General features: G+C 47.9%; 1 protein-coding gene across 2 annotated transcripts; it reads left to right on the plus strand.

Moving 5' to 3' along the window:
• The first annotated feature begins 48 nt into the window (after positions 1 to 48).
• PYROXD2 (pyridine nucleotide-disulphide oxidoreductase domain 2) lies at positions 49 to 25,643 on the plus strand. 2 transcript variants are annotated; one of them, XM_035133130.2, is made up of 16 exons: positions 49 to 2,747; positions 3,592 to 3,611; positions 3,822 to 3,915; positions 4,013 to 4,086; positions 5,572 to 5,727; positions 6,878 to 7,031; positions 7,984 to 8,045; positions 8,438 to 8,535; positions 9,501 to 9,642; positions 10,566 to 10,700; positions 12,350 to 12,422; positions 14,493 to 14,649; positions 16,217 to 16,371; positions 16,877 to 16,983; positions 17,218 to 17,338; positions 18,332 to 25,643. In XM_035133130.2, the coding sequence occupies exons 1-16, from the start codon at positions 2,609 to 2,611 to the stop codon at positions 18,400 to 18,402; spliced, it is 1,758 nt and encodes a 585-aa protein (XP_034989021.1). In that variant the 5' UTR covers positions 49 to 2,608; the 3' UTR covers positions 18,403 to 25,643. The 2 variants fall into 2 exon arrangements, with proteins under 2 accessions (XP_034989021.1, XP_034989019.1); XM_035133128.2 differs by lacking the exons at positions 16,877 to 16,983; positions 17,218 to 17,338; positions 18,332 to 25,643 and having other exon boundaries at positions 16,217 to 16,866.
• Positions 25,644 to 27,386: the final 1,743 nt, after the last annotated feature.

The raw sequence follows: 27,386 nt of genomic DNA on the forward strand, positions 1-27,386 counted from the left end.
TTTCTTATAAAATGTTGCAAAGGAGAATAATGGGGTGGGGTATGAAAATACCCAATACTGTATAATCTACATTACAAAGCTTTATGAAAGAATGTGTCCTTATTGCAGTGCTTTCTGCATAGTGACCCAGGCTTATGAATAACTTCAGAACAAGCTCCGCTGTTAGGAAACAAAGAAACAGGAGGTTGGACTAGGTCAGGGAAGGGGAACTTGCTGCTCTCCAAACATTTTTGGGCTCTATCAGATTCGGCCAACTGCCAGAGATGGTGGACAGTCGTAGCCCAGCAATTTCTGGGGGGCCACAGATACCCCTTCACTAGATTGGGGTTGTTGATCAGTTGCCATAAAGCTGTTGTTTGATACAGTATTTATACTGCTGAACTCCCAGCTGAGGTTGCCACCTTTTCCTCTAAGCAAGCTCCGTATTCTTAACAGCTAAATGATGGACAGATTTTCCAAATGGAATAGCTTTGCCTAGTGTGGAGATGATAATAAAAGGGAGAGGGAGGGTTGTGCTTGCTGAATTTCTGCTTGCTGTGCAACTGTTTATTCATTTTATCTACTATTTATATCCTCCTCCTCTTGAGGATAGCTTTCAGCGGAATAAAGCATTTGTCAGGAAAAGGTTGGCGGCTGTTCTTCCAAGGATGATGGGCATAGAGCAACGAGAACCTAGGCGTCAGACTTTTATTAAAGGTTCTATATATACTAATACTGGACTCCTTATCCGAGTGTGGGTGTTTGTTTAGCAAAAAAGATACCACCCATGTGCCAGGAGGCTCTGAGAAACTCCAAGCATTGAATGAAATACTAAGAAGTCTTTAGAAACAAAAACTGTTAAAGCGAGCAGGCGAGACGAAGAACAGCCTAATAAGAACTGAGCATTCTCGGTGACCGTACAGTGCTGCTATTTTGTCACAAGGTGGGGGTTAAAAGTGTAAAGTGGGAAAGAGGGAAGGCAGAATGGTGTATCATGGAAGGGAGGCAATGGCTGGCTGCTTGGAACCCTGAATCAGGCACAATGTTTTGCTGCAGGTCCCACTTGTGAAATAATCTAAAGTATGCTTCCATTTCTTCAAAGATTGGTTTTCTAGGCTGAAAAGAGTGACAAACAGTATAAAGCTGTGTCTTTCTACATTGCCATTTCCTTCTTCAGTTAGAAACCAATCTGTTTTTTTTTTAAAATTAAGTCACATGGTCACATTCTCATTAAAATGCTAAGCAGAAATATTATTTAATCTCTGAGAGATCCCTATTTGCAAAGGGATGGTTTGGTACCAAAAACATTGTATAAGATAGTGGATATATCAGCCTAGTGTGGTATATAATTATACCAATAGATATCAGAGGTTAATTATTTCTTTAAACGCTTGACTGGAAGCCCTTCTCATCTCAGCTGCCTGCCTGCGTTGGCATTCAGTAAGGGGGAAATACTCTCTGCAGTGCTCTGAGCACAGTTCTTTGATTTGGTTTAAAGTCCTGCGTCACTTTTCCAATATCATACTTGAGCTCCAAAGTGCACCATAACATTTTAAAAGTAAAATATGTCAATCTATATCCACATTGGCATAATATCCAAACACAATAGATGAAAACTGCAAAACAATAAACAGTTCAATACACAATATAGTTCCATATGTTTCAGTTCCTCTGGGTGCTTTTATTTAGAAGGTGGAGTATAAAATAATTCAAAACTAATGTATCAGAAAAAATACATTTATATTATTTGTATTACATTTATATCTCGCTTTTTCTACAAGGTGGACAAAGTGGTATGCAGGATTTTCCTCCATTTTATCCTCAAGACAAGGGCACCCAGCAAGCTACATGGCTGAATAGGGATTTGTACCTTAGTCTCCCAGGTCCTAGCCCAACACACCAATAAGTAAGCCTGACTGATGACAGTGGTTTACAGCTGCGTAAACATGCATAGAATTTCACTGCCTGCTGCTCCCTACTGGAAATACAGTAAGAAATCTAACAACACAAAACACTCTGGCCAAGCTAAGGAAGCCCTGATGTCCTCTTTGTAGGTGGATTTAACGCACATCTTTTTTAACCGAGGGTCCTTTTGAGTCGCCTCTTGCAGCCCCCACCTAGATTTGCTTCCTCGGTGAGCGCCAGGTTAGCCTTCCACATGCTTCAAGCTGATCATTGACGCTGACAAGTTCTAAGGCTGACTCTTGATCAAGACAAATAGGCAGCTCGCCTGGTGCCGCATTAGCGAGGCTTTGCTTGTCTCGTCCCCGACTGAGGAGCTGCTTTGCGTGTTCACGTCGCAGCTCGGGCCCTCTAGTACTCCCCACAACTCTTTCCATATGTCTTTTTGGCCAAATAAGGGGCCCCTTCGTGCATCGGATGAAGGCAGCTGCAACTTGCAACCCAGGAAAGCAGATGTGTTCCCCAATAAACTTAACCCGTACCTTCTCTTCGCTCCTTCCTCACTTTCCCTGCGGACCTTTGCATTTGGGGCGGTTCACTCGCCCGCTCCGTCTGCCCTCCCGCTTCCTCTCGGCCCCTCCTTCCTTGCAAGCTCCCCGCCCCACGCCCCTTCTCCCTGGGACTGGGCTGGAAGCGCGAGGCGAATAGCAAAGTCCTTCCAGGCGTCATGATGGCCGCGAGGCCCCGTCGGTGGCTGCGCGCCGCTGCTGCTGCTCTCCTGAGGATCCCGGGGGGCAGCAGAGGGTGCCACGTCGGGGCTGCAGGCTCCCTGAAGCGGGAGTACGACGCCGTCGTGATAGGGGCAGGTGGGTGGCTCAGGCAGAAAAAGCAAGGGCCCGGCGTCCAGGCGGGAAACATAAAAGTGGGGGGTCACCCCGAGCAAGATGCCCAGGTTGGTCTAGCAGGTGGCCTCGTGCTAATGAATGCTTCCCACGAGGAAGAGGAAGGCAAACTTTCCTGCAGGAGAAGTGGGGCGAGTAAGTGGCCAAAGCATGGTCTTCGGCTGGAAAAGAGCAGAAGTTTGGTTTTGAAAGACGATTGGCCAAATATATGGAGGAAAAGACTTATTCGAAGCATCTAGCTATGATTATGCTCATCCTCCACAGTCTGCTTCTGAATACCAGTTGCAGGAAACCTGTGATTGGATGGGCCACTGACCCGATGCCCCAGGGCTCTTATTATATTCTTTCTTTAAAAAGTGCCTTTATATCCCACCTTTTTCTCCAAGGAGCTCAAGGTGGCATACATGGTTCTCCCCATCCACAACAACCCTGGGAGGTAGGATAGGCTGAGAGGCAGTGAGCGACCCAAGGTGAGCTTCATGGCCGCCAAGTGGGGATTTGAACCTTGGTGCCTTAGGTCTGGGTCCAACAGGACATACTGGCTTACTGGGTTGGTGGTGCTATGCAAAGGGAGGACGCTTTAAACTGGAGGAAGGGTGGCTGGGATTGCCCATTTATTTGAGAGAAAGCTCCATTGAACTCATCGGGGTTGACTTCTGAGTAAACATGCTTCACTTCAGACTGTGGGGCACAGTTTTGGAAAAGAACAACTTTAAAGAAGCCTTTTTAAAAAAGTGCATTGTGGCTACGTGAATTGTGGGAGGAGGAGGTGGCCCAAATCAAAGCTGCTCCTCTTGTCTCTTTGCAGGACACAATGGACTGGTGGCTGTGAGTACTGAGAACTCCTGAGGGGACATGGCATCAGGCCTTTGGGCCCTCTGGAAAGAGATTGGCTCAGAGGGAGGGGGCTGCTGGTCCCTACCTGACTTGTCATCTGGGGAAGACTATTTTCTTGTCTGGTGATTAAGTTCAGCAAAAGGAATGGGGTAAGCAGCTGGGACTTCTTCATGGCTAAGAGGATGCTCCTTGCATCTTCAGGCTGCCTACCTGCAGAAAGGTGGTTTGAAGACAGCTGTGCTGGAGAGAAGACACCTCGTGGGGGGTGCAGCAGTCACTGAGGAGATTATCCCAGGTAAGAGCTGTGCTTCCCAGGTGCTGCCCTCCTGCTTCTCCAGGCAGCATCCTATCGCTGCTGCTCCTCAATGCACCTGACATGTACTGTTCTACAGGGTTTCGCTTCTCCAGAGCCTCCTACCTGCTCAGTCTGTTGAGACCCCAGATTTACTCAGAGCTGGAGTTAAAGGTATGGACTGTTTGCTTGTGCTGGTGGGGCAGGGTGAGCAGTGACAGTGGGAATTGCTGGGTTCCTGCCTGGTTTCTAGCCATTTCTGCTTGTCATTTTTTGGGCACCTCTGAAGCCAAACCCCTGCCAAATTCTCTTCCCTTCCTTCCAAAAATAAAAAAGTTCTGATTTGCTGAACAGACCTTGTATCTTCCCAATTATCCCAAGTTACCGTGTAACAAAGACCAGGGCAGTCTCTTTTCACTCTGCTTTTTTCTTCATTTTAATCTTTAGCCAGCAATTTTAATCCAGGAAGTCAGTCATAGTTCTACCATAGGCCCAGCCCTGTAGAATCCTCTGCCAGCAGAAATGCAGCAGGCCCCTTCTGTTTCAGCCTCTAAACTCGTACTGAAAATTACTCTATTCTGCTAGGCTTATGTAGACAATTAAAAATACATCTTTCCATAATAATTAATTCGATGATCTCTGGTTTTAAATTTTGTACGTGTTGTTATATATCGATACTGTGGCAAACCACTTTGGTATTTTAATGATATAGTGGTATCTTTTAATAATTTTGTTTTTTTAAATTGATTAATTTTTTAAGTATTAACAAATAACAACAAAAACAATTCCAAATCCAAATATTGAGATTACTCTGAACCTCCTGACTTCCCCCCATCCCTTCCATGGGTCCTGATGATCATATTTACAACTGCATATCAATATCTATCCAAAAAAATTTCCTTCTAAATTATCCATACTTTCTGTTACTTTACAAGTGTGATTCAAATCCTGCTAATCTTTTAACTTGCTTACAGTGGTCTTGTAAATAAATTATAAACTTTTCCCATTCTTTTTTTAAAGCTCTCGTCTTCTTGATTTCTGAGCTTCCCAGTTAATTTTGCCATTTCGGCATAGTCCATCAACTTGGTTTGCCATGCTTCTTTGGTCAGGGTTGTCTCTGACATCTTTTAATAAATTAATATGCTTGGATGACTAAGCTACCAGGTTCCTACACATTCTGACTGGAGTACCCCTGCCACCCAAGTTGTACAGTCTGAAATAGCCATTCTCCATCCCTCTGTCTTGGTACCCCGTTTGTCACTGAGGTAGATAGAAACTTATAATCTAAAGGCTGTCAGTTACTAGGTTTAGGCTGAGAAGGTGATGTTTTTTATTCATTTAAGTTGGGAGATGACATGCAGTGCAAGCCTATCCATGTTTGTTCAGAAGTGAGTCCCACTATATTCAGTGCTCACTTCTAGTTGGGTAGGTGCATGTGGGACTGCAGCCTTGGTTGGTGGATGACACAGTTCATAAAATTCTGAATGATATGACCAATGGGCACAAATTCTAAGGCCAGTGTTCATAACATGGTCTTGCTTGAGGCCCGTAGGCCTGTGATAGTGAAACCTCCTAAAATCTGAGGACCCAGCGGTTTGTCTCACCTCATGTGTGTGATAATTCAGCATGTTCTGTGCATTGCTGCCTTCTGTCTTCCAGAGACATGGTTTAAAAGTGCTTCCACGTGACCCTTATTCCTACACACCGCTACTGGAGGATGGTCGGGCCGGAAAAGCCCCCCGCTCACTGCTGCTGGGGAACAACATGGCTGACACACAGAGCCAGATTGCTCAGTTCTCTGTAAAGGATGCCCAGGTATTGTGGGGAAAACTTCCTCAGGCATGGAGGGGCAAGAAGCAGGCCCAGTCCAAGACATTTTGTTGCTGGAGGGGGGAATGGTCAAACACAGCCTCCCGCCCAGCCAAGTAATTTTGGCCCCTGAGGGAAAATCGCCCAAAGCATCCCTCTGGCAGTAAAAAAATATAATAGCAATAATCATAGAAGCGGCTTGCTGGGTGGGCCAAAACCAATATGCTAGTTTCCCAGAAGGTGAGTTGCTGTAGCTTACCAATATGGGGAGCGGGGAGGTGGCAGGGAGCTCAGCACATTGCAAACACATTGGCAGGAGTGTTGGATTGGCTTCGCCATTGTGTTTGCACCACGACATCCTCCCTGCGACTTCTTGTAACCCACTTTCCACCGGGAGGCTATTGTAGCAGCTCCACCCCACTTGGTGAGTTGCTTCTGAATATCAAAGTAAATAATTTGCTTTCATGACAGCTAAAATTAGCTGCCTTAGGTAACTTCCTCATTCTGCCTAATGGTAGCATTGGCCTGGGCAAAAGTGTTGAATGAGTCAGGGCCACAAGGCACAGGAAACTGGGCCCAAAGACCTGCAGGGACTGACTAGGCCCCCAAACACTCATGACTGGCCTGTGGGAAAACATTCCCTTGGCAAATAATAATATAATAATAATTTATTATTTATACCCCGCCCATCTGGCTGGGTTTCCCCAGCCACTCTGACCGGCTTCCAACAGAAAAATGAAATAAAATAATCTATTAAACATTAAAAGCCTCCCTAAACAGGGCTGCCTTCAGATGTCTTCTAAAAAATCTGGTAGCTGTTTTTCTCTTTGACATCTGATGGGAGGGCGTTCCACAGGGCGGGCGCCACCACCGAGAAGGCCCTCTGCCTGGTTCCCTGTAACCTCACTTCTCGCAATGAGGGAACCGCCAGAAGGCCCTCGGCGCTGGACCTCAGTGTCCAGGCAGAATGATGGGGGTGGAGACGCTCCTTCAGGTATACTGGACTGAGGCCATTTAGGGCTTTAAAGGTCAGCACCAACACTTTGAATTGTGCTCGGAAACGTACTGGGAGCAAATGGAAGTTGTTGTCTTGGGAGAATCTCTGTTTGACATGACTGATAGAAGAGCACACAGCAGTTTTCTTTTTCCTTTGTAGGCCTTTCCCAAGTATGAGGTGTTCATGAACCGCTTGGTGTCAGCCATAGACCCTCTTCTTGATACCTGCCCTTTGGATGTGGCTGGTTTCAGCCAGGGCTCCCTTCTTCAGAAGTTCAGAGCCTTACGAGGCCTACAGGCCCTGATCCGTGCAGGTAAAGGATAGATGGGCTAGACCAACATTCTTGGAATCAGGGGGGGGGGCTCAGGAATGTGTGCCCACTGGATTTCCCCTCAGTGGTCATTTTGTGTGTGTGACTGAACCTCTGACCTAACTACTTAAACCGGGATACCTAACCTTGTTGGTCCCAGAGCACATTTGGAAATCTAGGGAACTGTTGTGGGCACCACAAAATACCCATTTCACAGAAGGAAAATTGGCAATGCTCAACCTTCCCCTTCAAACAAAACAGATGGAAAACTTGCACTCCCCAAACAACTAAATACGAGCCAGAACAGCAGGGCCCACCCCCTCAAAAGTAAACAGCCGATGAAAGCAACACTCAGTTGTTAAAAAATAAAAATTGGGTGGAGCAGGGAGATTGACAGGCATCAGGGGGTGTCTGTAACTCCTGTAGTGCTTGTGAGTGCCACATTAGAGACCCCAGATGTAGACGGTGTGTCAGAACCCCTTCAGATGTTGTTGAACTTCAGCTGCCATAATCCCTGTCCATTAGTCATGGTGACTGGGCCTGATAGGAATTAGAGTTCAACGATGTCTGAAATTTAGCAGGTGTCTCAGCCCTACCCTTCATTTATCTCTCTTCCAGCCCCTTGTTGCTCCAAGCACAGGTTGTTTACAACCTGAAGAGCCCCCCAGGTGGTGTGCTTGGGGGGCAACAGTGGGAGAGGGCTTCTGCCTTCATGGACTTCTCAGAGGCATCTGGTTGGCCACTGTGACAAAGGTGATGCTGAATTTGATAGACCATTTATTTGTTCCAGCAAGGCTCATCCTTTGACTTGGCTCAGCCTCTTGCCTGACCAGTGGGAGAAGCAATGCTCACCTGGTTAAAACTTTCCTTAGGGACTGTCTGAGGTTCAGGGATGCTCTTTCATCTCTAGCTCTGTATTTGAACTACACCAGACTCCTGTTTTCCTTTTTGCCAGGCTTTACTCTGGGGAAACAGCTTCCGCAATATTATCAGGTTCTGACGGCCCCCATTTCCAAGGTAAAAACCACTGCATGACCCAGTCAGAATCCCTCCTGCTCATCAGAATGGTTTCTGCTCCTTCTATAATCAATCGGCAGGTTCCTTTAGACCAGGGGTCCCCAAACTAAGGCCCAGGGGCCAGATGTGGCCCAATCGCCTTCTAAATCTGGCCCACAGATGGTCCGGGAATCAGCATGTTTTTACATGAGTAGAATGTGTCCTTTTATTTAAAATGCATCTCTGGGTTATTTGTGGGGCATAGGAATTTGTTCATTTCCCCCCCCCAAAAAATATAGTTCGGCCCCCCACAAGGTCTGAGGGACAGTGGACCGGCCCCCTACTGAAAAAGTTTGCTGACCCCTGCTTTAGACGTTCCGTACTGAGCCTGTTCGTCTTTCGTCTTGTTGCAGATCTTGGATTTGTGGTTTGAGTCAGAGCCCCTGAAAGCAACACTGGCAACAGATGCAGTGATAGGTGCCATGGCTGGTCCCCACACACCAGGCAGTGGGTAAGGTTCTGTCCATGTGAACATAGCCTTTGGTTTTTGCCCGTCCTGCCTCTGTGACCCTTCCCACTCCCCATTTCAGGTTTGGCCCCAAACTCTGTTGCTTATGTGAATGCCCAGAGCAGAAGTGGGGAACCTGGGGCTCTCCAGATGTTGTTGGACTCCAGCGCCCATCAGTTCCAGCTGGTGTGGTCAGAGGTCAGGGATGAAGGGAGCTGTAGTCCAGCCACACCTGAAGAGCCTCAGGTTCCCCATCCCTTGTCCACCAGAGCCACCAGAGGTCTGAAGGTGGGCAACACTCAACACAAGCAGAGATGAGTTATTCCATACTTAAGAACTTTGTGGGCCAGGTTCAACTAACTAGTTGCACTAGCAGAAGGCAGCACAATGAGTCCCGCCAGCACAATGGGACTCCCCACCTTCTCAGTGCTGTTGTGCCCAGGTCTTGCTTGTAGGATTCCCAAAGGCATTGGCGATGCTGGACTAGAGGGGCCAGTGGTCTGGTCTAGCAGGTGCTTCTTGCACTGTTACATTATGTCACTTCCCTGCCCCCCCCACTTCCCATCAGCTCTGGGTGATCAGGAGAACTCCCCCCCAAGGAGGAGAGAGGAGATTGTTCCCATCAGGCAAGCAGAAATGCTTGCGCCGACAGAGCGATCTCCTTAGCGCTGCTTTGAATTCCGCCCCATGCTTTTAATTTTTTTGTTGCTCCTTTGGGACTGAAAATGTAGGGCATTAAATATTGTAAAAAAGAAAGCCATTAATGATAACAACGTGCTCGAAGGGGAAAGTGCCGTGCATTGTAACAGAGTCCTGCTTAGATGAATGCAAGCAGGAGGTAAAGAAAGCTGAGATGGCGCCAAGCCTGCCTGGCCAGCTTCTGCCGGGGAGATGCTGTGTCTTTTGCCATGCTTTGGGAGCTCTGAGCCCCGCCCGTGGCAGCCCCTAACTCTTGGTGTTTCTCGTAGGTATGTGCTGCTGCACCATGTGATGGGTGAGCTGGAGGGGCGCCAGGGGGCCTGGGGCTACGTGGCTGGGGGCATGGGAGCGCTTTCCCAGGCCCTGGCCAATGCTGCAACTGCACTCGGGGCTCAGATCTTCACGGACAAGGTGGGTGGATCCAATGAAGGGCAGGCAGTGCAGTGCGAGGGATGCTGATACAGTGTGATGGCATAGGGCAGGCTTCCTCAACCTTGGCCCTCCAGATGTTTTGAGACTACAGTTCCCATCATCCCTGACCACTGGTCCTGCTAGCTAGGGATCATGGGAGTTGTAGGCCAAAAGCATCTGGAGGGTCAAGGTTGAGGAAGCGTGGCATAGGGGAAAGAAGTTATCCTGGGACAATTCCCAGAAGGGTAGCTGTGTTCATCTGTGTGGCAGCAAAAACAACCAAGAGTCTTGTAGCACCTTAAAGATGAACAAGTTTGGCAAAGGCTTTTCTGGACCAGAGTCCACTTTATCAGGTACACAAAGCCTAATCCTCAGTTGCAACGACATACATATTTACCAATGAAGGCGAGAGCCTTGAAAGCAGTGAGGCCAGAGGGAAATTAAAAGCAGAAAAAGTGCAGGCAGAAGCAATGCAATTATAGCCAGAATGCACACAGAGTCAGTGCAGTGCCCGTTTGCAACTGCAGTGAGAGGTGACAAAACTCGGCAACGCTGAGTTAATTAACATCTGTAGCGGGACAGGAAATCATTGTCTCTATTCAGACCCAAATGGGATACAGGCAAACCTCTCGGTGAATTCTGCTTCAGCAGACTCTGGTCCACAAAATGCCCTGGTGATTATCCTGGAGCAGTGAATGCAATCACTTGGTGCCAATGGGATGCCATGTTTGGCATGCACCAGAAGACAGAGGCAAAGTGACACCCTCCAAAATGACAGTGATGTTGGCATCCCTGGAGATTTTTGTGGAGAGGATGAGAAGCTGAAACTGGTGTCCTTCCTACCCCTGCTGGTATCCTGTTGATATGGGGCAAGTGGCTTTCTCCAGGGACGTGTTTATACTCCCCTCTTCTCAACCCTGCAGACTGTTGCCCAGATTCTTCTGAGCTCAGATGGGAAGGTGCAAGGTGTTTGCCTCCAGGACGGAACAGAAGTGAAGAGCCGCCTTGTCCTGTCAAATGCATCTCCGCAGCTCACCTTTCTGGAATTGACCCCTCAGGTGAGTCCTCCTCCTTGGTATAGCATGGGAAGGCCTTGGGGTGTGTGTGTGTGGATTCTCTAGACTTTTCCACTATCCTTGCTTTTTCCTATCAAGCAGCAGGATGCCCAGAGCTTGCAAAGGATGTCAGGTAGGTCTATTTGCACTCTGGTCCTTGAGGGACAATACCGGTTTATTACAGATACCCTAGAAGAGTGGGGAGCAGAGGAGGCTAGAGACACCCCCTTTAAGAATTGCCAGTGGGCTGAGCCCTCACGTAGGAATGACTGAGCAAAATATACTGCTGTTCTGGTCCAGGCTGACTGAGAAAGGTGTGAGAGAGATGTAGCCCAGTTTCTACAACCCAGCAGCCAGTTGCCCCGTCTTGCTTTCTGTACCTGCAAACCAGAGTGTTGCTGTGAAGGGAGGAACTGAGCTGACTAGAGACTGAATGCATGGAGAGAGAGGGAGGCAGAGTTGAGGATAAGAGTGAAGAAGCTGAGTCCCAAATAGTGTGCTTCTGGTTTCGCCTACTCTTCCATAATATTCATGAACTATGTGTTTTCAGTACAGCTGGGAAACCCTCTCAGATTTAATGGTTAATCTAATATTGGACCACTGTGAGCCACCCTACCTTAAAAACACTTCTTTGGTCTGTTGTGTTCGGGGAGAAGGTACTGTCTGGGTGTGCTGCCTTCATAGGTAGATTATTAGCTTTTAATGTTTGATGTTTTGGTGTGCTCCTTTATACTTCATTGGAAGCCGCCCATAGTGGCTGGGGCAACCCAGTCAGATAGGAGGGGTACAAGAAATGTATTATTATTATTATTATTATTATTGGTGGACTTAGGGTAAAAGAGTATTGGAAAATGATACATAATGAATTGAAAAAAATGTTCAAAAGTACTTTTTTTAAAAAAAACCAAAACACCCAGAGTCTTTTATGTTGGGGATAATTCAGACTGAAATTCCCAGGTGTCAAAAAAGGTTATTTATGTCTGCGACTACTGCGGCCCATGTTTTGTTAGCCAAAAAATGGAAAATGAGTGAGGTCCCAACCAAAGAAGAAGGGCAACTTAAATTGACAGAATATGTGCAGCTTGCAGACTTAACATATAGAATAAGAGAACGAATAACATACGTTTAGAGAAGATTGGAAAACATTTATTGAATATATGGGAAATAACTGTGTACAGCTGAAAACGCTGGCAGCATTAAGATAAATTCAACAGTGTAAATAAGTTTTGGTGGATGTAGTAATGGAATACTGAATGGTATAGTTTTTGTAAAATATGCAGGGATTTATGATATGCAAAATGAACCATGGAAAGAGAATAAGTCATTGGTATCTTAAGGATGTAAAAATCAGTACTTTAAATTGTTAAACAGAAAATTGAATAAAAAATTATATAATGTGTGTGTGTGTGTGAAATGTTGAAATGTATTATTTATTATTAGCATTGCATTAGCATTGGAATCAGAGGCAATGAACTGGCTGCCCAGGATGCTAGGACAACAACACCCCTTTGGGGGACTGTGATTACCAGCTATTAAAGTGTGTGTGTGTGTGTGTGTGTGTGTGTGTTGAGAAAGAAGTTCAAACTCCAGTTTTCTTCCAGATACCAAACTATATCCCAGGATCTCATTCTGTGTCTGGCTGTTCTCTCTAGGAGCAGCTGCCCCCAGAATTTGTCCAGAGAATCTCCCAGTTCGACTCACGCTCTCCAGTCACCAAGATCAATGGTGAGTACCATGGAGGCAAAATGGACCAAATGCTTACATGCAAAGGTTCTGCACTTCCATGGTCCTGCAAACAGCAGACAGGAGAAGAGTTGCCCTGTGGATGAAGAACATGAACATTTTACACGTGGAAGAGAGCGGAAGTCTTTCAATGTCTTACCCAAGGGCAATAGATGCAAACATGGACCTTGTGCCAAGTGAGGCCAGCAGCACCATGTGTGGCCAGCAGAGGGAGCAGTAATACTACTAATGGGTGGTTTTTTCAAGAAGGTTTCAAGGAGCAGATTCATTCATTTGTATGCCTCTTCCCCCCGCCCAAAATCATGCTCAAAGTGGATAATAACAAAGAAAACAGGAATGCATTTCAAGCAAACACTGCAAAAACAATTTCATAACAACAGAAAAACAATAGCAAATTCAAAAAATGCATTTCGATACAATAAATATAACAAGATTGCTTAAACAACATGCAGCATTCAATAGCAAACATAACAAGGGAGCATCAGTTTCACCTTAGTCCTAGAAACACCCCTTCCCCTGACATTGCTCAGGTTCCCTCCCCTGCAGCCCTCACAAGGCTTCCAAGGGCAAGAAGGGGGTGGTGGCTGGAAACAACCCCCCGCCCCAAAATGAGGTGGTCTATGTCTTCCCAATAAAATGCCCAGGCTGGCTGCTGGGAGAATAGAGGGAAGAATTGGGGAAGCAAGACTCCAGAGCTCCTATTTTCTCTTCCATAAGAGCCCTGGGTTCACCCTGCTCTCCCGTCCCCATGAATATTCATGCAGCTTTCTCCTAAAACTTCTTAATAATCAAAGACGTGGTTGGTAGCCATTCCCCCCCGCCCCTGCTGTTTCCTTGCTGATAGTGTGTTGGTGGCAGAAGGGCATGTATCCAGCCAGGACAGAGGGCCTGGATGCTTCCCTTCTCACAGATGACTGGCCTGCCTGCTCTTTCCCGCTTTCCTGCCGACGCTGTTAATAAATCCAAATACCACTTGGCTATAAAATAACAATGAGTTCATGCAGCTGCACCCGGACGCACCCTAATAAATTAGGTGCAATGGGCTAAAAAGTGCACCTCCCTCCTGCACCAAAAGGCAAGCCACTCTGACACCACAGGAGGTGTTTGTGCCTTATTTGGAAATGAGGACATTGCTTTTAGAACTTGGAAGCAGGTCCACCACGCAAATGCACATGGATGCAGAGCAGGGGTGGGGAATCGCAGGCCCTGAAGGCCTTCTATCAAGTGCCCTTGAGACTCTTCCCAGAACGCACCCTCAGCCTTACTTTACGTCCTTCTTGTTTTTGCCCAGCTGGAATAAAGATCATGAGTGGTTGGGGTCTCACTGGCACTGCACCTCGCAGAGTCCCGAAAGCAAAGTAATGATAATAATAATTTATTATTTCTACCCCACCCATCTGGCTGGGTTTCCCCAGCCACTCTGGGCGGCTCCCAACAAAATATTAAAAACACGATAAAAGATCAAACATTAAAAACTGCCCTAAACAGGGTTGCTTTCAGATGTCTTCTAAAAGTCAGATAGTTGTTTATTTCCTTGACATCGGATGGGAGGGTGTTCCACAGGGTGGGCACCACTACTGAGAAGGCCCTCTGCCTGGTTCTCTTTAATCTCACTTCTCACAGTGAGGGAACCCCCAGAAGGCCCTCAGAGCTGGACCTCAGTGTCCGGGCTGAACGATGGGGGTGGAAACACTCCTTCAGGTATACTGGGCCAAGACCGTTTAGGGCTTTGAAGGTCAGCACCAACACTTTGAATTGTGCTCGGAAATGTCCTGGGAGCCAATGTAGGTCTTTCAAGTCCAGTGTTATGTGGTCTTGGCGGCCACTCCCAGTCACCAGTCTAGCTGCCGCATTCTGGATTAATTGCAGTTTCCGGGTCACCTTCAAAGTTAGCCCCACACAGAGCACATTGCAGTAGTCCAAGTATTGAAAATGAGGTGGAAGAGGTGGGAGTTGTGGGGCTTAGCACAAAAGACTTGGGCCTTGGGCCCCCTTTGCCCCTCCCCTGACACCCCCCTGTCCAGCCTCACCCTCCGTTCCTTCTGTCCACAGTGGCTGTGGACCGGTTGCCTGATTTCCGAGCGGCCCCCAATGCCAGGGATGGCTGCCCCTTGCCCCATCACCAGTGCTCCATCCACCTCAACTGTGAAGACATGCAGCTCTTGCACCAGGCCTTTGAGGACGCCTGCCAGGGGAGACCGTCAAGCAGGTATGGGTGGGAATGCTAATCCCCGCAAGGACTGACTGGCACAGGAGGGGCAGGATGGGGAATCCTTTAGCTAAAATTGGCCCCATCCTAGCTAAGGAACAAGAACAGCTAAGGGAAAGAGTGTGCTTAAAACTGAGTTACAAGGGGCTCTTGTCTCGTGTCAAACAGCTGTGAGTGGACCCTGGTTGCTGCTTTCTTCCATCTGTAAAGCCCTCTGCCAGGCAAGCCCCATAAGTGACCCAGAGCCTCATGTCCTGTTTCCTGGCACTGCACTTGTTTGCGAATCAGAAGAGCCCAGATTTGTCTCCTTTGTTGTTGCCAAAGCCCAAACGGAGATCAGCTGTAAGAAGGGAGAGAAAATGTAAAAATTGCAGTGGAGAGCTGACCGCTGCAGAAACCCACATTGCTCACAGCGGCCTTGTTTTGGCATAGTTCCTAGTCTCAAGACCTTACCATGATATGATCCTGGTCTAATGAGATAAAACTCCTCTTCTCGAGAAACAAATGGATATTGTCAAGTTCTTCACCGGCATATTTATAGTCCTGTGTGTGCTTTGGGAAGCACTGTTTCCTACACACAAAATTAGCTGTTTTAGACGCTGGAGTGTCTGCCAGCCTTCTGCCCCAGGGACGAGTGCGGGGCAGACAATTTCATTTACATGCACCTCCTGCATCACCGGCTTTTGGCAACCGTTCTGCTTCGCCTTCCATTGCGAGCTCCCTGAAACAGCAAGAGGCTCTGCTAGGTGTCTGCACCACCAATCTGTGTCGCTCTGGTTGTTATCATTTGTTCAGCCCTTTAAGGGCAGAATATAAATTACATTCCCTCTTGCAGTTCACCTTGGAGTTCAACCTCTTATAGTGTCCATTGTACAGAAAACAAACATGCATGCATGTTTACCTAGAGGTCAGTTCCACTGAGGTTAATTTTACTTGCTTCCAGATATATGTGCATAGAATTGCATCCTTGGGCTTTAAGCATCGTGTTCTTAACAACACGTTAGATTAAGCTAGAAAATGGAAAGCTGCATCTTTCAGATTCAACACTCCCAAGCACTGGGCCACCTCTGCCACAAATACAGTACATGATTCCCTCCTCAATGTTTACCGTATTAGTTTATGGGAATAACCAATGCTCAATAACTTTTTTTATTTTTGCAAGATCAACACCAAGCAAGTAGGAAGTATTCAGCATTGAATCCTGCATTGTTATCACTCTACATACTACAGGTCTTTTCAACGAGTTATTTCCAGTTATATGTGTCCCCCTTACGTGCCCTTCTACTCCAACAGTGATGGTGGACCTCCAGAAATTGCTGGACTCCCAACTCCCATTATCTCCAGCCAGCAGGGCCAGTAGTCAGGGATGGTGGGAGAGTCCAGCAACACCCACAAGTTCCCCAGCCCTGCATTATGCGATACCTGCAGGTCAACAGTCAGAGTAGAGTCACTGCTCGAAGCCTTGCTGGTGCCAGATGAAAAGTTCAGTAGGCCTGAAGCAGCTGCACTGAGGTTCTTCTGGACTTGATGCTGAGGGTTCCTGCTTGGCCTCTCTCTGCCGTTCCAGGCCCATGATTGAACTGTGCGTCCCGTCTGCCCTGGACCCCACACTGGCTCCACCGGGCTGCCACGTGGTCTCTCTCTTCACTCAGTACACCCCCTACACACTGTCCGGAGGGAAGCAATGGGATGACCGTGAGCGTGAGGACTATGCTGACCGAGGTACAGCCATTGCACGGAGGACTGGCAGGAGCAATGGCGGTTTTGGGAAAGGGGAGAATTTTCCATTCTCAGGAAGGCCTTACCACCACCCCAAACCTTACTCCATTGGGCCGTGTCTCCCATTTCCCATTTGCAAACCCTTCTATCCTATGCTTCCCACACGTCTGTTTCCCTTTTCTTTTGGGAAAGAACCCTCCTGCCTAAAACTGTGTAGCACAATCTTCTCTGGGTCTAGATGTTGCCCACTAGCCCACAAACTGGTCTTCCGTGAGTGTCAGGGGTGGCTGGAGACCAATGCCCAGGGTCAGCTGAGAAGGGATTTCTCCATGGTGCCTAAGTGTGATTATCTAGTCTTAGTGGCTCTTGGGTGCTGAAATTCCAGTTGAATCCCTGTCAGCAAACCAGGTGTTGTTTTTTTTTGGGGGGGGGGTTCTGGGTGACTAATACTTAGCCTTCCTTGAGGCAACTCTCAGTCTTTCCCATGTGGCATCTCTTCCCCTTGTAGTCTTTGATTGTGTTGAAGCCTACGCCCCTGGGTTCAAGGCCTCTGTCGTTGGCAGGGATGTCCTGACACCTCCAGACCTTGAGCGGATCTTTGGCCTACCTGGTGGGGTATGTATCTGCCCATAGACTCTCCTGCCCAGCTTTGCCTTGCCATGCCCTTCCAGGGCAACCTCCCCAAATGGACTGATATGGCTTAGATGAGTTTTAACACCTACACAGACCGCTGCCCCAGCTGCCCCCCATCTCCCAGCCTCCACTTCTCGACTCCCTTTGTACTGGGAAGCAGAGACAGGGCGCTGCTGATTCCCAGCTACCTTGTCTGATGCTGCCTCTGGTTTTCAGAACATATTCCATGGAGCAATGTCTCTGGACCAGCTGTATTTTGCCCGGCCAGTGCCTTCCTATTCCAGCTACCGATCTCCAGTGGAAGGCCTCTACCTCTGTGGAAGTGGCGCTCATCCTGGTGCGTATCTGTCAGGGGCAGCGCAAGGCCAGACGAGGCGTGTCTGTGCTGCTGCAACAACGAGGGGGAGAGCCTGGCCTCGGTGGTAAGGGGGTGGCTAGAGAGGACCAGGGAGAAGGGTGGGGTGAAGGCTTTCTTTGCCCAAGGACAAGAGAGAGAGGGCACTCCGTGGGTGCCCCACCCTGGAGTGGGTGGAAATGCTGGGGTTTTTTTTTTACTCTTAAAGATCCTGACTGTGTATGTAAGCCTGCTTGTTTAATTTTTCAATGTATTTCTTTACCTTTCGGTTTTGCCTTTTGCCCCGCCCACTTGAGCTTTTTGCTCCGCCCACCCTTGGAATGTGACCCTCCTCAGAAGGTTGGGCTCAAAGAGGTTTCCCACCCCTGCTGTAAAGAACAGACACTTGTGTGCGCTGACCTTTTCCCCTGTGCTGCAAATCCCAATGAAGCCTCTTCTCTCTTTTACTTCACCTCACTGTGACAGGAGAAAGGGTTAACACCACTGACCCTCTCCCCCATAGCTTCTATTTAAAACAGAACAAACAAAATTGAACGTGTACATCAAATGCAAGCACACATTTTGTGCTCTGTGTCAGTGGCTTTGACTTGTTTTCTGCCTGGGATAGGGAGAGCTTTTGGTGTCTGAAGGATAAACGGAGACATTCCCTGCCTTGTCTTCAGCCTCCTCCCTCCTGGCTAATGCTGGCTTGGGACTGGATTATGAATCTTCTCTGTGGGGCATTGTTAGGTTGTTTGAATGCTTTCTTACGATGCTGCTAAGAAGGGGAATGAAAGGAGGTGCTCTCCCTTCTCTGTGTTCCTGCTATGGGGAATTTTAGTCCCTTCCCATTCCTGCCCTGCTAGGGGGTGAGTGAACTGGGTTCAAGGATTCCCAGTGGCAAATACCCACAAGAGTTCTACCATTTGGCTTGCTGGCTGTGGACCTGGTTAAGCTGCCCACCCTATTCTTGCAACGTCTCCCTTTTCTTCCCAGGAGGAGGTGTCATGGGAGCGGCAGGGCGCAATGCGGCTAGAATGGCTCTGGAGGATTTTAAGAAGCCGTGACCTCCCCAGGAGGACCCTTGAGCTGCCCTGGCTCAGGAAAAGGGACTGATGGGAAGACACTCTGCTGCATTCTGTCTCTGGGCCCAGTGCTAGAGAGAGATCTCTGGTCTTTTGCTCTGGGCATTGCACAGCCATGGAGGAGGAGGTGGCCACTGCTCTTGCAGATAGATGGACACAAGTGTGCCACAAGCGTGTTTGCAAAATGCTCTTGCTACCACTACCGCTCCCAGCTATATAAAGCAGCTAATGCGCTCCTCCTGAATGCTCCCTTTGTACCCGAGGCTGCAGTTTCTTGCAAAGGCTCCGGTTTCTGCTTCCTTCTTTCTTGGGCTGGTTGGGAGATGCATCCTGTGGTTCCTGCTACAGGAAAAGGGGAAAAGTTTAGAGTCCTGGGTGAGGCTGGCTCCTGAGTAGAGACTGGGTATTTTAGTAGAATAGGGACCCACTGGGTTAAAATGCCCTGCAGCACCAGCATTTCTTCTGAAAGCCCATCTATGCTGCCCAACTTAGGATATAGGAGTTTGTCTTTGAGAGTCTGACCATTGGGTCCATCTAACTCAGGAGTGTCTGCACCGATTGGCTATAGCTCTCCAGGGTTTCAGGCAGGGGTGCTCTCCATGCTCTACCTGGAGACGCCAGGGATTGATCCTGGAACCTTTTGCATGCAGGCAGATGTTCTGCCACTGAGCTTACATCCCTTCCACCCCAACTTACAAGACAGCATCTTAGCTTCTGTTCCTTAACGCACCAAAACACAGGCATTCTGCAAACGTGGCTCCAAACACTGAACAAACTGTCCTGAGAAACAGCTTAAAATTTACACATCTCTGGAAGCTCAGTGTTTCATGCCACCCCAATCTCAGGGTTTGTGTTTTCTTTGGAAATGAGGCACAGCAGAGACTGTGGTGTCTTTATGATATATGGTTTATTTACACACATATACAACCTGAGCCTGCGATAGAGGGGTTCACAGCATCAACACCCCAAGAAGGTCTTGTTTTTTCCCTCATAGCCACAGCCTTGGCATCCAGCAGAAATCAATCATTGCTCTGCTTCTCTCCCTTTCCAGCTTGCTGCTTTGTTTCTGGCTCACATCACTACAACTCTCTGCCCTCCACTCTGCCTTTGTCCCCCTTAAGTACCCACGAGTTGGGGGAGGGGCACCACCCACTTGCCATCTTGCACAGAACCCCTTTCCTTTGTTCCCCATAATGGCCCATTGCCCATGCTATCGTCTCAACAGGAAGCTAGCCTGGCTTATGTTTTAACACTTGCTGGGTCCAGGGGTTAGGAGTGTTCTAGCATACAGCCTATTCCCCACCCCCAATTCATAACACAAGAAGCAAGGCCAAGTTGTTACAGTGCTGCCTTAGCTAAGGGGCAAGGAGAGTCGGCTGCTATCCGTGTCTGTTGACCTTGTGCTCCCTATCCAAAGCCAGACATGCCTGGCTGAGCCCCAGTCCAAAAGAGCCATATTTCTCACTAGCAAAGAGCAGCTGCTTGCAAACACCTCTCTGCATTCGGACTGCAAATCCAGCTTAGGAAGTGGCCGGTAGCCAGCTGTCCTCTCTGGTAAGAGCCACTGTTGGGTTTTGTGCCCGAGGCAGCCTGATGATCCCACGAATCAGTTGCACTGGCTTTGGTCCAGTTCCACCCCATTGAAATCAATGGGGATAAATCAGCTTAAATCTAAATACTCTGCTTTAATTGGCGGATGGAACTTAGCCAAAGTGTGTTGACACAATAAGGAAAAATCGATAGGTAACTTTCCTCCCTAGCTATGATGGATTGATTACATGTGAAGAAATGATTGTAAAATCATTGCCAACGGTACACTTAGAAAATATATGTCCAAAGATTAAAGAGGTTTTAAAAGACTGAGAATCCAATTTTCCTTTGTAATAATCTTTCTCACTTTTTGGGGGGGTGGGGGAACTCTGCCACTGACCTCTGGGATGAGAAAGGCAGCCAGAATGCAACAGCTTTGCCGGTGAGGTTGCCAGCATTCACAAGGTGCCGTTTCCCCAGATATTCCTGCTGAGCACAATATCCATTCATTCCAATGCGGCACAAAACTCAATTGAAATAAATGGGTGTTGTGTGCAGCAGTTGACGGACTTTCCCAAGGAGAAAAGTCTAGTGCTGATGGACGTCTTTGTGTTATGTAATGCTCTGCAACTGATGCCATTTAAGTTAAGCGTCTTACACAAAGAGGATGTCAGAAAGTTGCTTTGAAAAAACGGAGAGCACATTCTATACAATAAATAAATAAATGCCAAGAGCTATGAGCAGAGCTCTCTCCTCCAGCCCCCACCCCCGCCCCACATGGGCTCCCTAAACATTGTCAACTCTAGAATATGCTGGCTCAGTCAAAATGCAACCCTCGAAGCTTCTCTTGCTGCACCACTGCCCTGCTGATTCATAATCTGGCATGTTCCCCCTTACAACCTCTCGATTCCTTTCTTTTTAGTGTTTGCTTTTCCAGTGTATGACAGTGACTGGAGTTATAAGGGCAAGAGCAATTAATTTTGCCTAATGGCAAATTATAAGCTGATAAATTCTCTGTGCCCTGGGCCTTGACTATGTAATGCTGCCCCAGCGTTGCCATATTTTGAAGAGAGAAAAAAAGAGGACACATTTGCCGACTTCTACATTTAACTATGGATCGCTTTGACGACTCTACCCATGAAAAAAGAGGACGTGTCCTGGAAAAAGAGGACATATGGCTACCCTAGTGGATGCTTCTGCAGACAGGACTTTCCCTCTCTGATGATAGCGACACAAAACCCACCTTAACTCCTTTGAACATCCGCTCCATGCCTGTTAGGCCAATAACTGCCGCTAGGTGGAAGCATTGCTCCTTTAGCATAATTTAGCAATGTTTAACAAGTGCAAAGCCAAATACAGCAGCGGTAACTACCTTGCTAAGGCAGTTCCATACTTCTCATTGTTTTATGTCATGCCGGCCTTGTGTACAGCTATTTTAGCATCACCAGCAGTAGCTGGCAAGCACTGCGCCCGCTGCATCGAGGCTGACGGAAGGCCTTCCTGCTTGAGATATAGCGAAATGTGGCAGGGGATGATGAACAGGGAGCAGGGCCCTGCTAGGAGCTGAGAAACAGGCAGGTCTCCCATGGCCACTTAGAGCCACAACTCCCAAAAGCAGGAGCTGCTGATCCTGGTTAGTGCCTCTGACACCTCAGGTTCCTTCAGTTGGTGGAGCAGGTCACCCGAGGTAATAAGAATACTAACCTCAGCGCTCCCAAGAAGTGGAAACCCTTCTTCACTCAAGGTGTCCCTGCTTTTCCGACACCAGAGAGCAGATGCATGCGTCATGATTTCCTGCATGGACTGACGGCCCTTTGTGGACGTTGTCTTCCCAGTCAGCTTACCCAGGAGGAGGAGAGGGCGGAAATGTCATACTGTATGCTGCAGTATTCAGACACACCCAAAGCACTGAGGCTTCTTCTCTTGCTCAGCTGTCCATGGCTCCCTGCCCCTCTGCCTCCTCCCTGGCCTCTGCTCACCCATCCTTTATTTGACTTTGGGTTAAGCATCTCTGCAGTCCCAGGGAGATGCCACTGCTCTTTTTGCTCTGCCATTGGCTCACTCCCCACCCCCTGGCTGCCTCTGGGCCAATGGGATTGCTAGAAAGCACAGCTTCTGAAATGTTTTTAACTCAACCCCTAAAGGATGAAGTACCTTGCTCAGTTGTTCTATACATTTTATATTTGAATTGTTCGCTATGTGCGATTGTTGAAACTGTTTTTCTATGTGTAGTAGTTTTATCATATGTTGACAGTATTGTAACTCGTTCTCAGATGCCTGATAGGAAGAGATTCATAAATGAGAATAATAATACTGGATACATAAATGAAATGATGATGTTCTTGAGGAGCATAGGAAGCTGTTGCGATAGTTACGCTGTTTTAAAAATACAGCATTAATATCAGTTGAAGCAATTTACAATCAGAAGAATGAGAAGGGTCCTAAGACGTCACCTAGAAGGAGATTCCGACTAAACATCAGGAAGAACTTTCTGACAGTAAGAGCTGTTTGACAGTGAAATGGTTTCCCTCAGGAGGTTGTGGACTCTCCTTCCTTGCAGGTTTTTTTTTATAGCAGAGGTTGGGTGTCTGTCATGAATGCTTTAGTTGAGATTCCTGCATTGCAGGGGGTTGGGCTAGATGATCTCTGGGGTACCTTCCAACGCTACAATTCTATGTACTTATCTCAGCTGTAAAAAGCCAGGGTAAAGAAATGCTCCTGTAGCATATGTTGAAAACTTTGCTAGGTGTACCTCTATGTGGAGGGAATAACATAGTTTAGGGGCTGCTACAGAGAATAATCCCTCCCATATGGCCACCCCCCAAAAAAAATTTCCACTAGCAACCCCCCTCCAAAAGAAGCATTGTATGAAGAACTTCATAGACCTGGCTTGGCGCTGACTTCAGGCTTGGCACTCTGGGCAGGGTATGGCTCATAACACGGGCTTCCCTGAAATACCCGACAACTTTAAATGTTAATCCAAACCAGGCTACAGGGTGCTTTCTGAAGAGGAGATGGCAGCCTCCTATCACACAGCCTCTTGCCCTGAGTCTCCCTCCTCGCTGCCAACTTCTCCTTGTCTGCCTTTGTGGAAAGAGGAGAAGCAGGGAGTGTTTGTGTGGCCTAAGGGTGTCCGCCCCATCCCTGCCAGCTCTCGCCGTCAGCCCCCGCGGGGAAGCTGAATGCTCTTCTATCCGCTGGCTCGGCCTCCGAAACCTCTTCCTCCTGCTGACGCTTCTCCCAATTGAACTCTGTGCCCTGCCTCCCACCGGCCCCTAAATAAAACATCCCTGGAACGAGGTGCTGCACCTGAGACGGCTATATAAATATTGACGGGATGAGAATAGCTCCAGGCGGAGCTGTTTTTAGTGCTGCCTCAACTGCTCCCTTGGCCTTAACCACAGAACCTCCCGGGCCAAGGGCCTGACACGTGCTGAGGCGGCAGCTGACAGGGAGGACCAGCTCGCCTCCTCCGCTCCGCCCTGTGCCACGTTGGACTGGCAGACGGGAGTGCCCAGCCCAGGCAGTCAATGACACAACAGCTTCCCAGCCTTGAGCTGCGATGGCAGAGGAGGAAGAGGAAACACAAGCAGGTGCAGGGGGAAAGGAGGCTCTTATTCAGGCATCCCCAAACTTCGGCCCTCCAGATGTTTTGGACTACAATTCCCATCATCCCTGACTACTGGTCCTCTTAGCTAGGGATCATGGGAGTTGTAGGCCAAAACATCTGGAGGGCCGCAGTTTGGGGAAGCCTGCTCTTATTGCCACAGGGGAAAGGCCTGCAAGGGATCCAGGGGAGGAAACTCTGCAGCTTAGTAGGAAATGGTGGGGTTTTTTATTTTATTCATTATGTATACAGTCCTGGGTTTAATTTCCCATTGAAGATATCAAGTATTGGGGCTGGGAGGGTATTTTCCCCCCAAGAGACCCACAAAGAGATGCAGCCAGTCAGCCCTGTGCTTGATGGGTCTTTGGGAAAGTAATAGGTAAACACAAGAGGGATTAATTCCTGCCTGCCCAAGGTGGGCCATTTGACAAATATGGATGAGGGTAAAGCAGGCGGCATTCCTTTCTACTTTCCAGATTCCCCAATCATTCGCCCTGCTTGGTGTACCATGTCTGAAGTGAGCTGCGCTAAATCAGTGGGGTGACAGGGTCCCATTAGAAGCCATGTGGGGCCCCGAGATATTTCCTTTGCACATGCATCTGCTCAGGCAGATCTGGCTCTTGATGGACGAGTCAGAAGGAAGCGGCCCAGCTGGACTGGGGTGGAGGAAATGGATCTATGCTTCTCTGCAATCCTTTGGAGAGTCTTCTGGAGCAAAGCAGAGCCATTTTCAAACTGGCCAGCCTGCTATATTTGTGGACTAAGCTGTGAATCAGCTTGTTTTCCTTTTCTTATGCAGGTTGTATAGGTTACACATATATTTACTGATGTATTAACCACTTTCCATTGAACAACGGGTTTCTTGCCTTGCTGTCTTATTCGCTGACAGTGTTTGGTTTGCTTTGAATCATAACCAGCATCCATTCTGTTCTTGGCTAAACCACGCAGGTTTGTGGTTCCACCAGATTCTCTGTCTCAGGTCCAAATCAGATGTGATGTGAGCCGCCCGTTATCAACCACCCAACACCCTTTTCGTGGGTTAAAAGCACCTGTGAGAGAAGCAGTCATTTGAAAACAGGCCATGATGACACTTGAGGGGGGGGTTAACATTTCCTCCCCACACCACAACCCCAGTCAAAAACCCCTTCCGTGCAATTGCAGTTGGCTGTGAGCAGCAGGTGGGGGGCAGAAAAACTGATAGCCATATATTTCCTATCTCTCCTTCTCCCACCCCCATGGCTAACAGCAGGTTGGGGGGGGGGCTGAGATCAGAGGTACTATATGGGGGGAAGTAGTTAAGCCCCTTCCCTTGCACCATGGCTCTGCCACCCTTTCAGCTGTGTTTAATAAATGGGATGCCTGATCAAGAATCTCCCAAATCATGTTTAAATTGATCCTCGGTGCATGTAGGTTTGTGTAGTATTTTTGTTGTAATACTCTTGGATGACATTCGGCTAAGTTTTAGTCAGAGTAGACCTTTTGAAATTAATGGACATAACTTAGTCGTCTTCATAATATTCAGTTAATGATTGAATATGTCGATTAAAGATGACATACTGCAAAAAATTTTTTGAAAAAATTAATATCAGTGAGTGGGTCTATTCTGAGCAAAACACAGCAGAAAACCACCCATTATGTACTGTTTTTATGTTGCATGCTGCCTAGAGATCTTTTAAAAACATTAAGCTTGTGAGTTTATAAATGTTTTAAATAAATAAAACAACAGCAAATCTATTTTGCATTAAAAAAGTGCTACCTTTTGACCTCAGTGTGTACCTCTGAATTGCATTACTGTGGCAATGAGGCATGCGTGTAAAGCTGGAGCAAAAAAAGAAAAGAAAAAAGGGGAAGTTAATGCCTATCTGCATTCATAAATTTATTATACCTTCTTGTAACTCAGAGCATGAGTATCAGCCCATATTATTCTGGCATGTTCTTTTGTCTCTGAAACTAATTTGATGCATAGCTAAGCTAGAATGTGTTTTTAATGCTTCCTTCATCTTATATACATGGTTTTATGTTCTCTTCTGTTGTTCCTAAATAACCATTTTTGTTTCGTTTGTGTGATTTGCCTTGGTTATACAAAAGCTCCGTCTTCCCACGCAGCCCTGGATTTAGACCTGAGGCTGGGGAGACGTGGATTCAGATCCCCAGTTAGCCCCAAAACTTTTCTGAGTGACCTTGGGCCAGTCACTGTCTCTCAGCTTACCCTACCTCACAGGGGCGGTGTGGGGATGAAAGAGGAACTAAACTCCTTTAGAGCAAAGGCAAGATAGAAATGCTACAGAAACAATAGCATTAGGAGTAAGTATGAAAGTTGAGCTTGGAATCTCCCGTGTTGCAAAGAAATAGATGCTGCTGTGTGATTGAGTTTACCAGATTTACCTGTGTTGAGTTAAAATGGATGGTAAAGTGGTGGCAGCTCAATTAGGATGCCATTGAGGAATTGGTTCAGCTCACTCCTGTTTTTCTATGCTATTACAAGTCACTCAGGAGAGTGGATCCGACTGTAAGAAATGCGCAAAGCATCTGAGCTGGATCAAGACAAGCATCCCTGATATTTGCAGATACTTGGCCAATGACGTGTCCTGGCAAATCTTCCCAGAGCTGGCAAGATGGGCAGGAAAACAAATTACTGTCAGCCCACGTGGCAGGAAGAGTGCCCTTTTCTGGTTCAATGATGCTTCTCCTTGACTCACCCCAGCCATCCTTCCAGAGGTCATCCATCTTGCCTATTCTCCTCATGTTTTGCACAGAGCAGCTGCCCTGCTGCTGACAGCTCTGGGTCAAAGGCAGTCATTTTTGGAAGGATCTGTTACTTTGGCAGTTGCTCTTGCCTTGATGTCATATAGCCAGAAGCCACGTGCTGGGCAGAGATGCAGAAAAGTGTGCCACTGCCAGCCTCTTGGTTGACCAAGCTGGGCACAAGTGGGTAGCCACAGGACTCTGCCAATAGACATGGCAGGATGCTCCCCTGTGCCCTTCTCATAAGGAATAGGGGCATGAATATTTCTTCCGTGGTCCCGGTCTTTCCCTGCAAAGGATTGCCAGAATGGTGAGCTCACAGGGGTATTTGGGGCCATGCTTTTTCTGGCTCCTTGTGCCAGGAACCTGCTCCTTAAACTCTAAACAAACAGCCTGTAGCCACTGGCACATTCCTGCCTGGGATGTGGACTACGGCATGGGCAACGCTACTTCCTGTTTATTTCCAGCCTTGTAACGGGGCTAGTTGCTGCTAGGCGGAGGCCGCAGACCGTGATGGGGAGGGACAGGATGAGTCCCAAGGAAGTGTTGCACGGGGAAGGCAGCAGCCCAAGGAGACACCTCACAGGAGTACAGCTGTGGATCGTGGTTAAGGTGCCTTGGCAGAGCTGTCAGAAGAATCCCAGGAGTGAGAAGTGCACAGCTCAATTAAAGCCGGCTGCAACTGATGAGTCGTGCATCTGTTGGTGGCATCCATCTGTCTTGGGAGACAATGGAGGAGTGTACCTTTGCGGGGGGGGGGGTGAGGTCAAGCTGTTGGACAGTTGCAGCTTCTGCTGTGGTTGTAGAGACCAATGCAGGAGAGACATGTTTTGTTGCAGCTGGGGCAGACAAAGGCATCCAGTTGTGCTGCTGCAGATGCAACATGGTGTTTCTTCTCTCTGTGCTCCACCCAGCAGTCGTTTCTCCTCTGGCCACTGCTATTGATACAAGACCTGACTGTCTGTTTCCAGGCACAGCAAGGGATTCCCACAGGGCGGAGTTGATGTTTCCAGTCTTCATGTCACGTTTGCTTCATGTCTTTGTAACACAGAGTTGGCCTGCCAACTGGCCTGGGGCCAGAAGC

This window comes from Zootoca vivipara, chromosome 5 (genome assembly GCF_963506605.1).
Source record: "Zootoca vivipara chromosome 5, rZooViv1.1, whole genome shotgun sequence".
Lineage (NCBI taxonomy): Eukaryota > Metazoa > Chordata > Lepidosauria > Squamata > Lacertidae > Zootoca > Zootoca vivipara.